Source organism: Perna viridis, chromosome 5 (assembly GCF_037379345.1).
Source record: "Perna viridis isolate PV_CMFRI_1.1 ecotype Kerala chromosome 5, ASM3737934v1, whole genome shotgun sequence".
Classification (NCBI taxonomy): domain Eukaryota; kingdom Metazoa; phylum Mollusca; class Bivalvia; order Mytilida; family Mytilidae; genus Perna; species Perna viridis.
In genome coordinates this window covers 36593635-36611878 of record NC_142449.1, presented here as the reverse complement: position 1 = coordinate 36611878, position 18244 = coordinate 36593635, and the positions used below count along the sequence as shown (strand labels likewise).

At 31.2% G+C, this 18244-nt stretch overlaps 1 protein-coding gene across 1 annotated transcript in view; it reads left to right on the top strand.

The window, feature by feature from the left end:
• Positions 1-18015, top strand: part of LOC148617289 (phagosome assembly factor 1-like) — a 38552-nt gene extending 20537 nt beyond the window's left edge. The window contains exons 5-14 of the mRNA XM_088584888.1: positions 4312-4391; positions 5950-6029; positions 8044-8147; positions 9033-9145; positions 10086-10162; positions 10832-10972; positions 11597-11679; positions 13179-13290; positions 14698-14829; positions 16926-18015. Of these exons, the coding sequence (XP_088441014.1) occupies positions 4312-4391; positions 5950-6029; positions 8044-8147; positions 9033-9145; positions 10086-10162; positions 10832-10972; positions 11597-11679; positions 13179-13290; positions 14698-14829; positions 16926-16988 (985 nt within the window). The 3' untranslated portion in view covers positions 16989-18015. The remainder of the gene's footprint in view (positions 1-4311; positions 4392-5949; positions 6030-8043; positions 8148-9032; positions 9146-10085; positions 10163-10831; positions 10973-11596; positions 11680-13178; positions 13291-14697; positions 14830-16925) is intronic.
• The last annotated feature ends 229 nt before the right edge of the window (positions 18016-18244 follow it).

The following is an 18244-nucleotide window of genomic DNA, read 5'->3' as shown; positions in this document are numbered from 1 at the left end:
TAGCAGGAAACAGACATAATATTATTTTGCCTTATTTAAAGCCACTTTGTACACTTAAAATCTCTTGTCAGTGTTTAAAAACTCATGTTAGGACTGTTTGCAAAAGTATTTCACACTTATAACTCAAGTATGGACACCTGTGTATTTAAAATTGCTTAAGAAAATCTGCTACGATCACAGTTTATGCTAATTTGTTTCGTATTATCTTTTAAAACTTCAAAAACATCTGTCCATCAATGAAGTTCCCACTTCATGTTAGGCCACTTAAACTGGACACATAGTGTTTTTGACTATTATTCAATTTTTCCATGGTTTTAGCCACCCGCCCCTTTTGTTGTGGTCAAGGCACGTGGCTAGAAACATCCCTTTGTGTCTATTTAGAAGAGATTTATGTATTATTTGTTATAGATGTTTTCATTACAACTGTCCAAAATGCTGTTTTTGTTAAGAGCCATAACTGAATGGAGTACTACATTTTGTATTGAAACTGAAGACTTTTGTTAATTTTGGTTTTAAGTGTTTGACTTAGTTGAACTAGTTGAGGATTGGAAGATGCAACCATTACCTTTTGAGTGTGCAATTAAATTAAAGTATGATTATAACTCATTGTGATGTTCTCCAGGGTGAGCAATGGCTCATTATACAAAATAAAAAACAAAAAAAAACTTTGACATAAAAAAAGAAACAAATTTTTTCATTTATTTATAGGCCTAAATATAAAACTGTTTGTATGAATATGTTTTTTTTTTACTTATATTTTATCATGAAATTTATTGTTCTTCTGTTTCATAATTCAGCATTATTATGTAGGTGGAGAGACTTGAATTATGAAGAAATCTATGTATATAAGATATCATTGATCAGTGTAAAATTATTACATTTTTTGCCTATTATAGGTTGAAATCTTTTGATTGTGTCTCCTTTGCAAGTTACTGGTGTTTGTTTTTACACATCATACTTATGAAATATTATTGTTTGTGGAGAACCAATTTTAGTGGTTTTCATAGATTTGGTAAACCACGAAATTTAGTTCCCAATGAAAAGGAAATTTCCCATTTGTTTGTATTAAAGAGTTTTCAATTCCACAAATTCAAGAATCTTCGAACTGATGTTATGTCATTTAACAACAAAAATTGGTACCCACGAATAAAAGTACTTTCACATTACATGATTGACCTTGAGTTTAAGAAAGAGGAATATATGAGGAATAGATTGATAGGTTTTCTCTTTAAAATAAATTATTACATGTAATTGAATTTGGAATTATTTTGAGTTTAGGAAAACAAGTAAAAAAAAAAACAACTGTAAGCCTACCCTTACTAAGTGGGGTTAGTCACACCTTCATGACTAGTTATCCTAACATGTCTTCTGTTATTTTACTGACCTAACCCCATAGACATGCTGGCATGGCTGAACCTTCCAGAGTAGGGTTAGTTTTACACCTTTTTTTTTTACACCTTTTGTAAATTCCTAAATCCTGAATTCTAATAACATATTTGTTTTTACCACTTAAAAAGAAAAAAAAAAAAGAATATGTATGACACTGATAAATACTCTGCAATGTCCATGTAATTATGCCACTTGGGTGACATATTGTTTTTGCCTTATCTGTCTGACTGTCACACTTTTATATTGCTAAGTTACCTGAAATGCTGTAGGGACATGTAGTTATGCGTATGATCCATTGAATTTTGTGGGAGTTATACTCCTTTGAACTTTGGAACGGCATAGACATAAGTATTTGAAAGCAAAAACAAACTTTAATTGGTGATTGCAATATGGATGTAGTTTTCAATTAATCCATTAAAAATGTTGTTTGAAGTTTCAGTCAATTTTTTGAAGATACTAGATTTCTTACATTTAAATTTTCTTACAGTGTTAGTCAAATTTCATTGGGTTTTTAGCTATTACATGACCTTCACCTTGCTCTTTTGATGATGCAAGTTTTACAGGAGAAATTAGAATTTTTGAAGTTGTGGTACATGTGAAACAAATATCATGTATGTGAGGCACCTACGCTTACTTATTCTTTTCTATTCAACTTTCGAGGACCCTCTTCAAAAAACCTTTATTATATAAGAAATACATAATTGCTTTTAATATATGTCGAAAACACAAAAAATCTGTTTAGAAAATTTTTCATGTACATGTATTTAAAATTAGTTATCTTCTATCTAGTATTAAGGTAGTGATAATTGGGTGCACCCATTATCTCATTAGTTTAAAATTTTTGGTGATCATTTTGTAATCTGATAATTCTGTTGTACTATCTCCTTGGGCCTGTTGGCTGTTTACTCATAATTGTAAGGCCTCTATTGTGTAGGAGTTTTCCATGCATAACATCACCTGCAATCCCTTGTTTATTTGTTGACGATGAAAACAAAACGCCACCTTGTTGTACTTTTATACACCTATAAAAATAAACAATAAACATGATAAAAGATCAGATGTTATTAAAACACAAGTAATCAGTTTATAAAGGGTTTTATTGCAATTATGACTAAATACATTTCCTACACAGCTTTTAAAAAGAGTTATTTTTAGCAGTATAGATTTATTTTTGTCTCTCTGAGTGAGAAAACCTGCTGTTGAGCATACCATTGCTGTTCTACCAATTCTATATTTAGTAACAATCATGATTGCCAAGCTTTATATAGATACTTCTATCGATGATTTTCTAAGGAGAAAAACAGGCCAGTAATAAATGTGAATGACTATTAATGAATGTAATAAAAAAAATTGTGATTAGTACCTGATTGACCACCATAAATGTACACGAGTTGGTGTTTAACCATTTAGACGAATATACAGCAAATGGCAGCCTGCGGCTTGGCATTTATTTTAATCTCTTGCATGGTGTGTTCAAGAGTCAAATACCAGATTCTTTATTTAATCTTCATTGGATATAATTATGCTTTATCATGTCATGTTTGACATATTAATACCAAATAAGGTCTTGTGTAATTTAAGGGCATTGTTATGTAAGGGAAATATTTTAGTCAAAACTGTATCTTTTGAACTTGAAATGACCTGACATTAAATTTATATAACAAATGGAGATGAAACAATATCTAGCTATTTCCAAGCTCTTGCAAAAGAAGAACCAGAAATTCTGAAAAGGGGGCTAATAAGAAGGGGCTCCAGTGATTTCTATTTTTGTTTTAACCAACATAGCCTTTTGATTATAAAGGAAATCTACTTGTCTTTTTGTCTGACCATCCATGTACATGGTAAGTAAAATTCTGACACAATTTACAGGCATTCAAGACAATTTTAAGACAGCTCAAAGATTTTGAGAGTAGATGTTCCAGGTCCAGACTATTATTTGTCTTTTTTGCCAATAATTGTTAATATGATTGCAGCCATGCCTATGATAGACGAAGCTCAATGTCAAAGACAAAGTAGTGCATCCGCACTTGCACAATCATCTATTTCTATGTTAATAAATTTTGTCACTTCCATCAGAATAAATTGTGGCCATTCATAGTTCTGGTCTTATATTTTGCATATATAGGACGTCATTGATGCTCCATCCATGAAAAGATGGGAGATGTGAGACCGTCATTCACCAAAAGCCAAGCAACGAACAATTAAACTTCTATAGGTCACCACACAATCTTCAATGATGGACAAAACACTTACCATACATGTGATTACTAAAATTAACAAGACTTGACATAAAACTGATATACGGATGAGGTTTACAACTATGGGAAAGTGTGAGGCTGTGTTGGTTTAAACCGAATTTGTATATCTTAAATTTTGTCTTCATTCTGCAACATAATTTTAAAAGAAAAATGATGTTATAATCAAGAATAACAACAAAGCAGGCAACATCCAGGCAACTGCAGAACAGTGTAACGTTTATGATTTCACAATAGAAAGGTTAATCTAGTCATTGACTGCATATCACTTTTAAATATACAGTGAATGCATCGTCTGAATATAGCTGAAATATTGCTGCTCGGACGTTAAACCCCAACAAACAAACATTTGAACTGTTCTAATAGAACAGTTGCAGAATTAATGTATTCTGAACCATTGTAAACCAAACACCTGTCCAAAGAAAACCAGTTTTAAAGTCCAAAAGGAGTTTGGTATAGACAGGTTTTTCTATACCTACTTTTCTAGTGTCGAATACATAATTCATATTGCTATTTCAATAGAGCATAACGGAGGTAACATCCAATATGAAACTTCAGGTTGTGTAATAGAAAGGGTTCAAAATGGTCATGTGACCTAAGTATAAGTTTTTCATCGGTTGATAAATATAGCTGTATAGTAAATATATATATTTTGTCTCTTTTTCAGTGGAGTTCATTTCAGTTCTCCCCAGGTACAACCAACTATAGAACAGATAGACCAATCATTTGGAGCCACACATCCTGGAGGTACGTTTACTCAAGATGCATGTAGGTTTTTATGATGATGAGGTAATCTGAAAGCATATTTTTGGTTTGAAAAACTTTTATTTTTCTCTTAAACAATGAATAAAACTCCCACAATACATATATTCTCACTCTTGGAGTAGGTATTACATTACAATTACCTTGTCCATTATATTTTCATACTTCTGTAACATAGTGAGCATCTACTGGACCAATCTGTTTTGTATGAATTGATTATTATTTCAGTAACTTGTACCATATCTCTTCTCTCCTAAGATTCCTGCTTACTTACTTCCTGTTATTGCAAATACAATGATAATGTTCAGGGGGTTAAGTCCATTTTCTTTTGATATTAATGACAATTACCCGATAAACTGCCTTGGGAAGTGAACTGGACAATTTTAAATGAGATTAAAAATTAAATATTTTTTTCTATCATAAATAAATTTAAAAATTCATATGAAATGGAAATAAGTTAAAATCTACTTGTCAAATGTCCAGTTAACTATTGAAGTGTAATGAGAATGGATATGATAAATATGTCAAAGCGACAACAACCCCACCAAGATGTCAGCTCAAGGTCACCCATGGGTCTTCAGTGAACTGTAGCTGGCCCCAAAACAATGTAATATACAGGTACAGCAAAAAAGTTGCCCCCATATACTCCAACAACATAAAAGTAAACTGAAAGTGGGAACAAAACAATACATACAGAGGCCAGAAATTCCTGATTTGGGACAGGTGCAAAAAAATGTGGCAAGTACTTTAGTGTGATCACAACCTTTCTCCTTTTAAATCTGGTCACTTTGAAAAAAATATCACACAATTAAACACACCTAAAAGTCAGTTAAAAGATATCCAAGTCCCTTGTTAAAACAGAAGTAAAGAAACAAACAAAGGACTACTAGCAGTTAATTGAAAGGCATTCTATAGATGATTTGTCATTTGATTGAGGGAAGACTAACTCTATCCCTTGAACATCATCTTTGTATTGGCTTAAAAGGTAGACCTAGGGTAAGGGACATAAATCTTGAAATCAGTAATATGTTTGTATTGTATTCAGTATCACCAAAGCTAATCAAGCTTCCATTTGAAAGAGAATGAAATCAATCCAAGTTACTCTGATGCTTAACACAAGATTGATGAAATTTAAATGTTGCAATGATTTGCAAGAGTTGTGTCCCTTACCCTAGGCCAACCTCCTTAAATTTATTTTATTTTTTATTTATAAGTTTTATGATTATGAGTGAGGTATGCTTAAAGCAACAGTCCATTGTTCTATTTTTCTTTAAATAATAGTAAGATGATTTACAATTAAAATTTTTGATCTGTGAACTTGAAATCTTTGGGCTAGGCATAGCATTTACAAGTTTTACGGCTGTACTTCACGTATTGTAAGAAACTAATGAAATAAATCCTTAATACTATGATCTGAGACCACTGTTTTGATAAAAAAATGTTTGCTTAGTGGCTTACCATTTGCAATTTTAAATATTACTTGATGAAGTATTTCATATTATCAAGAAAGATAACTCTAGATTAAAATGTGTTTATTTTTTAGTATATAACTCTGAGAAGCAGCTGTTTGTGCTAAATTTTAGAGGACTGTCATTTGATTTTCCTATTGAATCCAAGTTTGAGGTAAGAAATAAATTGCTTAAGGTTAATGACAATGTCTTAGCAGGTATAATGAAAAATACCTTTACACTTTAGAAGGCAAATGCATAATTCATAATTTTTCAAGCAAATTATGATAATTGATATGTGAATTGTGCTGAATTCTTATGAAGAAATACCTGTAATTTTATATCATCTGTGATATCCATAAACAGAATTAATTTACTTGTTACCGATACTTGTTAAGTACATGTAGTACTCCATATAAAAATCATGCAAAATGTGATTCATGGTTGGAAAGCGTACATATTTTTATTTTTGATGTTTTGTATAAAATGTTATGGTAAACAGAAATTAACTTGTGGCTTTTCATATAACCCCTGTTCTTAGGAGATACAAATTATTTAGAATGTACTGTAGAATTCAAACTTAAGGGAGATAACTGTAAATGATACTAAGGTCTCACTAACAACTTTTAATGTTTCCATTACTTTACATGTTAAAAAGGTAATTTTCAAAGTTCTCACTGTGAATTCCCAGGACAAATGATATCTTAAAGTTGCATACCGTTGCGAAGCTTGGAAAGTAAGGCTTCCAAAATCATTATGCTAATGGTACAATGATTGTAGAAATTCTTCACAAAATTTACTTGAATAAATGATACTGAAAATCCACATTTTTACCTGGAGACAAATTACTCACACATTTAACAATATTCATACACTTTTGTAGTTAATTACATATATGATTTTAAAGTACACATTCTCAGCTTTATTTTGACTACTTTTAATCATAATACACACAAATAATGCACTTACAATGCATATGTCTAGGTTCAGTGTGTTTTTTGGTACTGCATAGGGGGGTGGCCATTTGACCCGGAAGTGGTTAGTGAGACCTTTAAAAATGTGGATTATCTCCTAAGGGCAGACAGATTGGAATGAATAATTATACATTTCATCATACAGACCTATAAAGCAACTTAATGACAAAAATAAAAATATGTAACCTTTTTTTAGGTGTATCAGATTTAAAAATTTGCATGATTCTTTCTAAGACTGCTACTTTAAAAGTGCAATTAAACTACTTTTCAGCCAACACACAAATTAGTATTCATATGAGAAGAATAAACTTCCACCAAAGAAGTATTAGTAGTTTTGTAATTGATCAAATAAGAATCCTTTTTTTTTTCATTCTGGGATAACTATTCATGGAGTTCCTGATTTTTAAAGGCATATTTTGAGTACTACACTACAACTATACTCGACGTCACATAAATAACATACTGTTAAAATTTGAATAAAAATATTTTCTACGACTTTATTGACACCTACCTTCGTTTAAATTGTCTTAAATGACTTGCTCATTCGTTTAGCCAAACGGCTTCTCCCTGAACAAGTCGCTTTTAGCTTAAATCATGCGTAACAAATCCTTACGGGAAAATCCCATACTAATATCCGCCATGTTGGTTTCTACGGGACGATTTGTTTACAAACGAAGTGCGTAAGTTCCCGTCGAACTCCGGTGACAATCGTCTGCTTGATTAACTTCTCGGTATTGTACGTTGTTCGCGTAAAATAAATCTGAGATATCCGAAATAACGCCGAAATGCATTCTGGGTTCTTCGGTTTTTGGACAAACCATTTAAACGTAAACAACATCTCCTAGCAACCCGATCACTGTAAACATGGCCGACTTTTTACAATTTAAATATTGGCACCTAGAATTAAAATCTGACCGGAATTTAACGATTCAATGTTCAGGGAGAAGCCGTTTGGCTAAACGAATGAGCAAGTCATTTAAGACAATTTAAACGAAGGTAGGTGTCAATAAAGTCGTAGAAAATATTTTTATTCAAATTTTAACAGTATGTTATTTATGTGACGCCGAGTATACACAATGTTGCATACAAGTTGAATAATTGAATTAATCCATTGTATTCATATAGTTCCATAAAGATATGATCATTTATAACATTTATTCCAAGTACTTACTATGGGTGAAACTTATTTGTCTGTTAATTTTTTTTTTTTTTCAGCCGAAATATGCTCATGGCTTGGGATCACTCCAGTTTCCTAATGGTTCATCTCCTATTGTATCAAGAATGTGTATATATACTGGCAGTAGTTTAGCTGAAACTAAGTAAGTATCGTAGTCTTGTTTTAAACATTTGTTGTCATTATTATCATTATGGTATTGTACCAGGGCAATGGTGTTGGGTTTGAAGACATAAAATACATTGAAGACAAAAAAGTTGGTACCTCGGTATTCTGTAAATGTATTAATTTTCGAGGATTCTGTCATATGAGCATATTCGCATGATTAGCTTTATATAGTGTTAAAATCAGTTTTGCATGTACTATTTTTCCCATTTTTTTTTTCATGGTGAAAATAGCAAAAATTAGTACATTTACAGTACATTAATAATAAATTATATAGGTATATAGTGTGTACTCAAATTTTTGAAGTTTTTTTTACGTATTTTTCACCAGTTGAAGAAAAAATTTGTTCCATTGTGTATTTTTTTCCAGTTCTTGTATATTGGATAGTCATAATTGTTTGTATCAACATAATCTCTGGAATTTCTAGGACATCCGTGTACAACATAATCTCTGGAATTTCTAGGACATCCGTGTACAACATAATCTTTGGAATTTCTAGGACATCCATGTACAAAATAATCTTTGGAATTTCTAGGGAATCCATGTACAAAATGAATTATTTCATGCACTGTAAACAGTACTTTTTATTGCACTCTTAAAATTTTTAATCTATTTATGAATAAGTGTATAGTTATTATGTGGTTTATCTTTCAATGGGAACAGTTATTTATCAATTGCTTGATTCCAGGCAATCATAGTTTAAATCTGTGTTGTGCTGTGCTGTCATTAATTTGAATAAAGATACACTAAAAACACAGTACTAGTTTCAACATTTTTAAAAAAAAAAGTCTGGCCAACAGTCATTTGCTAATGACTTCTGTGTTGTAACCATGTATCTTTATTCCAATGATTTTTTTCATTGCAGGGCTCCCCCACTACCAATTATTTGTTTCCATGGCAACTGTTATTTAGATTGTTTAGAAGTGCTACGTGAGAGAAATGTGACCAAAGGCATTAAGTTTTTGTTAGTTACAGAAGGTAAATAATTTGAAGGTGTAGATGAGAGGTTGACTATCAGGGACTGAATTAATTCCTCAAAGCTTATGAATTCCTTCAGTTTGATAAGACTATGTTTTAATTGAGGTTGGATTTTGGAAAAATCATATTTGAGATTGTCTTTAAAGCCAATTCTTGATTTTGATTCCTTAAAACATTTAAAAAACTTGTTTTTCCTCTAATTGTACAATATTCGTCAATCTGGATTGTTGATATTTAAAGTAAAACAAATTTTTTTTTAACTGGCAATGCCCGCTCGAAATGGTAAAAAGTATATATGTCATTGTAGATGGATGCTAGCAAGGGGAAATAATCAAAGTTAAGGTTTACAGGATAGATTTCTAAGTGTAGTTGGGATATCCCTTTGAGAAAATGCTCACTAAATTACTAGTTCATGACTACTAAAAGAGTCACAAGTTTAACATCTGATAAAAGATTATATTTTGCCTCAAAACTTTCTTTGCCATTTCTTTTTAAGGAAATATGTTCTTTTCTCTCTGATAGCATCCTTAGAAACTAAAAGTCATTCAAGAGATTTCAATCCATTAAAGAAATAAATTACGGAAACTCTGTTTTATCATTGTTTTTACCAAGGGCTGGTCATTTATGGCACATTATTTTACCTCACTAGGGGTAAAATAATGCAATATTAATGGCCAGGTTGTGGTAAAACAATGATATGATAGAGTTTGCAGGATTTATTTCTAATCTAATAGGACTAGTTTCTTCATATCTTTTAATTTGTGCAGCCTGTTTGCTGCACAAAATGGCAACCATAATGGAGCAGAATTCTGTTGTGACAATTGGGTAAAACTTACCTATTGTGTTTGAAATAAGACTGTCATATGTTAATCAAAGTTTTACCATGGCTGTGGTCTTAAAGTCTTTGAATCATGTCTTATTAGAATTTCTTTATTTTGAGGTAATGGTCCAGGTAAACTGATAGATCCTAGGAAGAAGGTCGTAGAGAGGATAGTTAGATTTGGTGATTCAAGTCAGGTAAACAGACAAGTGTAATTTTGTCATATTTAACATTTTCTGGATAGGACTAGCTTGTTTATGGTTAATTGATGCAGCCTATATACTGCATGAAATGGTGAACATTATGGAACAAAATTCTGTTGTGACATCTTTAAAATTAGGCTATACTTATCTATGACATTGGTCATATGATTATCTAAATTTTGCCACAACTATAGTTTAAAGACCATTGAAGCATGTCATATTATAATATCAAAATAATGGTCATGCTTTTGTTCTTTGTGAATATTATTTAGTGAATAATAAAGAGATTATATCTTTAAAAACTTTTTTTTTGCAATTGCTATCAACAAAAGTACATTGAATCATTGATATATTTTCATAGTAGTCATATTTGGAGTGTATGGCAACAATATAAAAAAAAATGGTGCCAAAATGTGTCTTAGGGCTTTCATTGATTGGTGAGAAATTTCTTAGTCCCCTGCATCTGCCCTTAACTGGCTCCTTCAGTGACCAATATACATGTACCAGCTCCCCGAAATTTACATCTCAAAGTACTTTTCTCTAAACTAGCATCCTTCAAATTATAAAAGTATTAGAATCTTTCATTATGGACTTGATGTTGAACAACCACCAATCAGTTCTACAGCATGTATTGTTACATCCTATATAATTTTATATTGACAGGATGTAATCAGTGCCTTAGGTTGTCCTGGCAAGGTGTACTACAAGGCTGAAGACAAGATGAAAATCCATGCTCCTAACGTTCAGAAGAGGATCCGGTCTCAATGTTCTGATTATTTCTATAACTACTTTACTCTAGGGGTGGTGAGTGCTATTGCTTTCTTTTCAGTATTCAGGTATTCATTACTTCTCACTCAAGACACTTTTTGCATAAACAGTTTAATTGGATGAAAAGTTGTTGTTAACCTAGTCAATTATTACCATGAAGCAGTTAAAATACTTCATATGGACATTGTGCACTTTAAGAATGTAAGTTTGTACATGTAATTGCCAAATGAAATTTTTCTCATACAAATTGTGAAGCTCAGAGTTTGTGAAAGCTGATTTTACCTTGGTGATCAATCAAGAATTCATGTCAGTCTCATCTTACATTTTATTGCAAAATTCACAAATATTGCCATTTCCGACCATTTTCCCCAACTCTGTAAGCTGGCTTTTAAGATGATTGTTTTAAATGATCAGATCTGCAATATAATTGCCTTTTGTAGGATTTGTCTTTATTTCAATGATTGAATTGTTTACAGTTGTAATTTTTCTCATATTTAGATTGAATGCAGTAGATACCCAGTAATTTAATGTATATAATGTAGAGATGTGCAAAATACATTCAATTTTAAAACAAATATAATTATTGGATTTCCATGCAAAACTTGGTCTAAGTTCATGGAAAAAACTACCATTACCGTAATTATTCGTTCTATTTTACAGGACATTCTACTAGATGCCAATACACATCAAGTGAAAAAGTTCATCCTTCACACTAACTTTCCTGGCCATTATAACTTTAATATGTGAGTTGAAACTTATTCCTTTTATGTTCTCAATACAACACATGCAGTCATTGATTTCAGTCATAGTGCATTTCAAACCTGTGTAATCTGAATGCATGTCTACATTAAAACAAAACATTATGTATAAAATGGTCAGTGGATATCTCATCCAAGCAAAGTAATTTTCAGGTAAATTGAAAGAGCTAATTATAGTTTCACTCTCTCAGGTTTTGAAATATGATAATCTACTGCTTGGTAAGGATGATAGGTTCTGACACAAGTCCCTGTTGAAAATTTGGGATTTTTCATACAACTTTTGATATATTTCGTCCTTTACACAAGTGAAGCTCAGCAGAACAAATTAAGAGACGATGAATTTTCATGTTTCAGAAATATCAGAGATTCATTAAGAATGACTGTAAGGACATTTTACCTGTTTCTTATAAACAATCTATCAATACCGTATTTTGGTGTGTATTATGTGCACATTTTTACATAGAATCATTTCCAGAACATGGGGTGCAGATTATACATCAATACGTAAAAATTGGCCACGAAATTAAGGATTTCAGTATGTGAAGACATTGCGTAATATAAACAAACAAACTGAAAGTGAAATGTTACTGACAGAAAGTTTATCCAATCATAAAATGCATCTTTAAGTATTAAATTTTTAGTGATATTTTCTTCAAATCATGTTCAAATGACTTAATAACATGTTTCAAATTAAGGTTGTACAATATTTCCTTCTTATAAGGCATGATTAGAAATTAATATGAAACAACTAAAAACCAAAAAGTAACTACTTCCTTTTTTGTGAAACCCTCCTTTTCATATGCTTTTACAGTTGAAAATGATTATTCTGATACATGTACTTATTTTGATTGTTCCTTACGATTTTCTTTCTTAAAAGTATGTTTTTAAATGAAAAATTGTGAAATTTGAGTTACAACCAAAACCGGAAATGTCCTATTTTCCTGACTTTCGATTTTATTTTATAAGCCATTTCATACATCCTGTGTCAATTTTATCATGCTTCAATGTATGTAGCTACTGATGTTTACATGATGTTTTAGTCTGCATAGAAGTTTCTTTCCATCACATTTTCATAGGAAATACTGCATCAAGATAAATAAATTGACCGATCAAGGGTAAAATATCGATTTTTGTGTCTTACAAAATTTTACTGCAACTTAAGTCTAAAAAACTTTTTTTCACACGTTTAGACCTTCAAATTTGCACTGCACACAATACATAAATGCGCACTATACACACCAAAATACAGTAGATAGGAAAGATACCTCCATCATTTTCCACAACTATCATTAAGTTACGTTGCAAAATCACAAGTCATCTGTTATGTTGCCAAAGCCTGTGTTTTTATTGGACAGTAAGCTTTGTAAAGATGAGTGCATGATCTCTTCTTAGGTTGATCATCTTAACCCAAAACTTCATTTATGGGAGAAAGATTCCATCCAGCTCCTTGTTTTATTTATTTATTTATAATTTTACAAATCCAGGTACTATCGATGTGAGTTTAAGATTCCTGTGGTTGTTGAGAAGAGTAAACCTAAACTGATACAGACTGGAGACAATGATGAAGACGATGTGATCATCACAGCTTACTCAAAGGTAAACCTTGCAAATCCATACATCCTGACATTAAAATAGAAGACAGTAATACTCCCCCACCCTTGGTACTGTTATTTCCGATATTATGTACATTTACTTTGATACCTTTAAAATTTCATCAGACCTAATTCAATTTAAGGTGGTAGACCTAGGGTAAGGGACACAACTCTTACAAATCATTTTAACATTTGTATTTGCCATTTTACATCTATCTTTATAAGCATCAAAGTAAATTGGACTGATTTCATTCTGTTCAAAGGAAAGCTTGAAAGGCTTTGGTGAAATTGAATATGATACAAATCTACCCCTGATTTCAAGAGTTATGTCCCTTACCTTAGGTCTACCTCCTTAAGTTTGTCAGTATTGAGTATAAAATCAATACATAAATATATTTAAAGGGGAGATAATTCAAATAATTCAGATTTGTTAGAGCATATCTTTAAATTTGATAAAATGAACTCAAAACAACAGGCCCCAGCACCATAAAACTGCAGCCAATGTCATCAATTGGCCAAAGATTTTATGACATCAAAAACAGTGTTTTTTCAGATTTTTTTTATTTCTGCTAAGTTTTACGCCAACCCTCTCTTCCTCTACATTTAAAAGCAACAAAAACCTAATTTACTTTGATAGGAAATAAAACCAGAATTAAAAATTGAAAATTATCTTATTGTTAGCCATGCATACTGTTTCATCTCTAAATTAGATTCACAAGCCTCAATAATATGGTTCATTGTTGTACATCTTTTTCACTAATGTCTGTAAAAAAGTAGGATTTTGTCTTAATTTGATGTTTTTTTCATTCCTAGAGACATAGAGTCAAACCTGTCTCAGTGACAACCTGAATTCAGCAATAACTTTTCTTATAACTATCACTAAAAATCCCTATGTAGTGCATTCAAAGTAAATTTACCCTTTATGTAAAGAGGGCTTGTTTTATGTGATCATGATTCACTCTCTCTTGGAATGACACTTAGTTGTAAGTTTTTTGTAAAAGTCGGGCAAAATGGGAAAAATCAGAAACATGCATGTCAAAAACCCACTGACCTGACAATGTAGTTTCACTTAAGGGTGATTTCTCTATTTGAAAAGACCATTATTTGATCTCTGCATCACTGCATTTGCTCAGAAAGTTTTCTGTAGAACATTAGAAAAATGAGATTTTTGAGAGAGTTGTCTGTCCTTGTTCATTTCCAGTGCATTTCAATGAAATTATAACTCATTTAATCAAAGTGATATGGAAATCCTGTCTATTTTCCTTGATTTTAATGGTACAAATATTCAAGTTAATCTTTCAAAACAGTGTTTTTTTTCATATCATGTCTCACCCACTGCCTGATTCTTACAGAGGCTGACACTTAAAAACGGGTTTAACTGTAATTGTTTATTTAATGCTTTGATTCTCAGTGGGATGCTGTACAGAAAGATCTAATTAGACCTGACCAACAGCCAGTGATATTAAACAGATCAGCTTCTACTAATACTAGCAATCCATTTGGTTCAACATTCTGTTATGGTGTGCAAGATCTTATATTTGAGGTATATTATGAAATTTCATGTAGCAGTTTAAGAAGGTAGATCTAGGGTAAGGGACACAAATCTTACAAATTATTGGAACCTTTGTATTCAGCATTTGACATCAATTTCATGTAAGCATCAAAGTAAAACTTGGATCGATTTCATTTTGTCTCCAATGAAAATATCACTGATTTCAAGAGTTATATCCCTTACCCTAGGTCTACCTCCTTAAGAAAGGAAATTTTAAAAAATCTGGAGAGCCGTAAAGGAAAAAAAGAATTAGAAACAAGGTTTGGTTGTGGTTTCATGAAAAAATAATCTCAGGTTGAGAATTTCCTCAAATTTTCAATTTCATTTGGTTTGATTGGTCAAAGTTTGAGTTTTGGAAGAATTTGAGGAAAATTTCAATGAGAATTTTTTATGAAGCCAGGCACTGTACACCCATTTAAGCAAAAAATTCATGGTTCACAAGGTATGAATGTCAGAAATATTTTGTATAATGATGAAGTAAAGATATGGTAAAAATGTTTATTAAGTATACTACCTGAAGAGCCATAATTATACTAAAGAAAACAAACAAAAATCATCAATGCTGACTATTACTCACACTAACAGTAAGCTTACCAGCTCTAATAAAAAATAAGTAGCAGTCTTTTTAAGAATCATGCAAATTCTGTAAAATGTGATACACCTCCAGAAAAGGCTACATATTTTTAATTTTGTTTTGAATTTCCTTTATAGGTCAATATGATGAAATGTGTAATTATTCATTCAAATCAGTCTGTTCTAAGGAGATAATCCACATGGAAATTCCAATAGTTTGTATTGTATTTGGGTGTCACAGAATTCTATAATTTTTATCTTCTATGAACCTGAGTAATATGAAAATCACATGTTACTTTCTGTTTATTATGACAATTTTAAACAGAACACATATATAAAAAAAATAAATATGTTGGCTTTCCAACCATGAATCACATTTTGCATGATTTTATGTGATGTTCTAGTTAATGTGTTATTCAAAATCAATTAGCATACATCAACATGAAACAAAAAGTAACAAGAGAGCCTTATTTAGGAAAGGTGTATGAAAATACGGTAGGATTGCATACATGTGATAAAGGATCTCACTCTTTCCATACTTGTCCAGTGATATTTAAACACACAAAACAATAAATTATGAATGATGCTGACTTTAAAGGATAGAAAAACCAACATAATTCTATTATGTGAAAATAATGTGATCAAGGCATGTTGGCAGTTACAATGTAAATTGAGCAGTTGTCCCATTTTATACTTAATTTGAGTTGAACATCTCTTATATAATATGTGACCATGAAAGTCTGTCGTGAGAAAAAAAGTTGAATACAGGCACCCGTTTCTACCAAAATGTGACAAGAATATTAAACTCTCAGTGAAAGTCCCTTTGTTTCTACATGCATATAGTCTGAGATAATTTCTATTTTTTACAATCTGAGGGGAAGCTTTAAGGAGTGGGACGTTCAATTTAAACTGAAAAGCTTTTGGTGAAAGCTATGGGTGCATAAAGGTAGCAAATGGTGTATGCTAGAAGTTTTTTATGGCTTTACCTTCCCCTAATAATGTGTTTGAAGTATACTGGAATAATAGGATAAGTAACTGGAAAGAGTGAATAAACCAAAACATAATCACGAGTGCTGAAAAACACCTAGATTGAACAAGTGTGTGGAATTTGTTTTGGACACAATTTAAATGTTGCTGGGTTCTTGAGTGATCATATTTTGGATTTTTCATGATAACCATATGATTATTCTATTTATTACATGGATCTCCTTCATCATTGCTATTTCAACATGAATTTCAGATTTGGGGAATGGCAGATTGATATTTGTGTCGTTATGTCTAGCGTGGAGAAGCCATAGATTGAAATTACCGAATTTATTTAACAGTGAAATATAGAAAATTTTTTCACTGAGAACATTTGGTAAATCACTGCTATTTATATAATAAAGTACTTTAATGGATAAGTCGAAAATATTCTGTCTGTGACTTTTGTCTGATATTTTTGATATATTTGGTATTTTTCACATTCTTATATTATTGACATACTTGATTCATAGAATTCTTTTCTTTTTCAGGTCATGCAGAATCAACATATAGCTTCAGTTACTTTATATAAACATAAAACTAGTGTTTCTTGATCTTAAAATATGAGTATTGTTTAGCAAAAATTGTTGATGTTGCTTTACTCCTGCATTGCACCTCTGATTCAGCAGCAGACAGCAACAGCGATTGGCCAATATCATCACCAGTCAGAACTTATTAATCTGTTCTTGACATTATGGATCAATATTGCTGATTTGAATGAGAAGAAACTTAAATCTTAGAATTTTTTATGATTCACAGTGTTTTTGGCAGAAAGAACAACATTGATAGAAGAACTACAACTGAGTTCATTGTTTAACTGTCGAGTGGACCAGAATTAACGGCAGGGACTTTGGTAATGGCAATGTTAAGATCTCCACATTCTTCAAAACAAGTCATTGTTTGATTAGAACCTATGATGTGATTTGTACATATTATATGATATTTATCAACGAGTGATGTTTTTACTCAAACATTCTGTATGACTCTCAATATATGTATGCCTTAATGAAAACCTGTGTACATGACCTTATGTTTTCTGAATCATACACAATTCATAAGTGATATTTCCTTGTCATGCGTATTGTATTGGGATTTTGGTAGTAAAATATCTTTGTCTTTCATCTTATATATCCCATATGTAGTTACGTATATTTCAGCATTGTGTTGTACTCATCTGTATGAAAGGAGAGATTGCTGTTGCCATAGCAATGTTTATTATCTGGTCTTGTATACTTGAACTTCATTTTTAGTTTATGAATGAGTTTTAAATTTTTTTATTCTTTGTTTTGTATTTTATTTGTGGGGAAGGTGCCTGTGAAAAACAAATTACAAAAAAAATTGTAATATTATAAAAATACTAGTGTATACGGCAGTTGCCAATTTTTTTTTTTTCAGATGAAATTTGATTTTGCATTTTACATTTTCTTAAGTGAACTGTTACTGTTTCTGAAATGATTTATTTGTGATATATACTTAGGAAAGTGCTATGTTCAGATGTAATGTCCAACTGAACATTTCAAAATACAACTGGTATTATATTTTATCAGTTTTATCAAGTGTATTAAAATGAAGTATTATTAACTTTTTATTTTATTAACTGCAATGGAATGTTTATAGATTAGTACATTACCGTAATTAAGGGAAAGGATTTAAAGTAAGGTCTTCGTAGGGTTTAAGTCAAATCTTTAAATTCCTATATTGAAAGTTTGCCAATTTGTTTCAGCTTTGTTTTTGCAGACATATGCAATGAATTGATGTTTTTTTTCCATATTTTTTATGATAATACAAAGTAACCTACTTTAAAAAAACT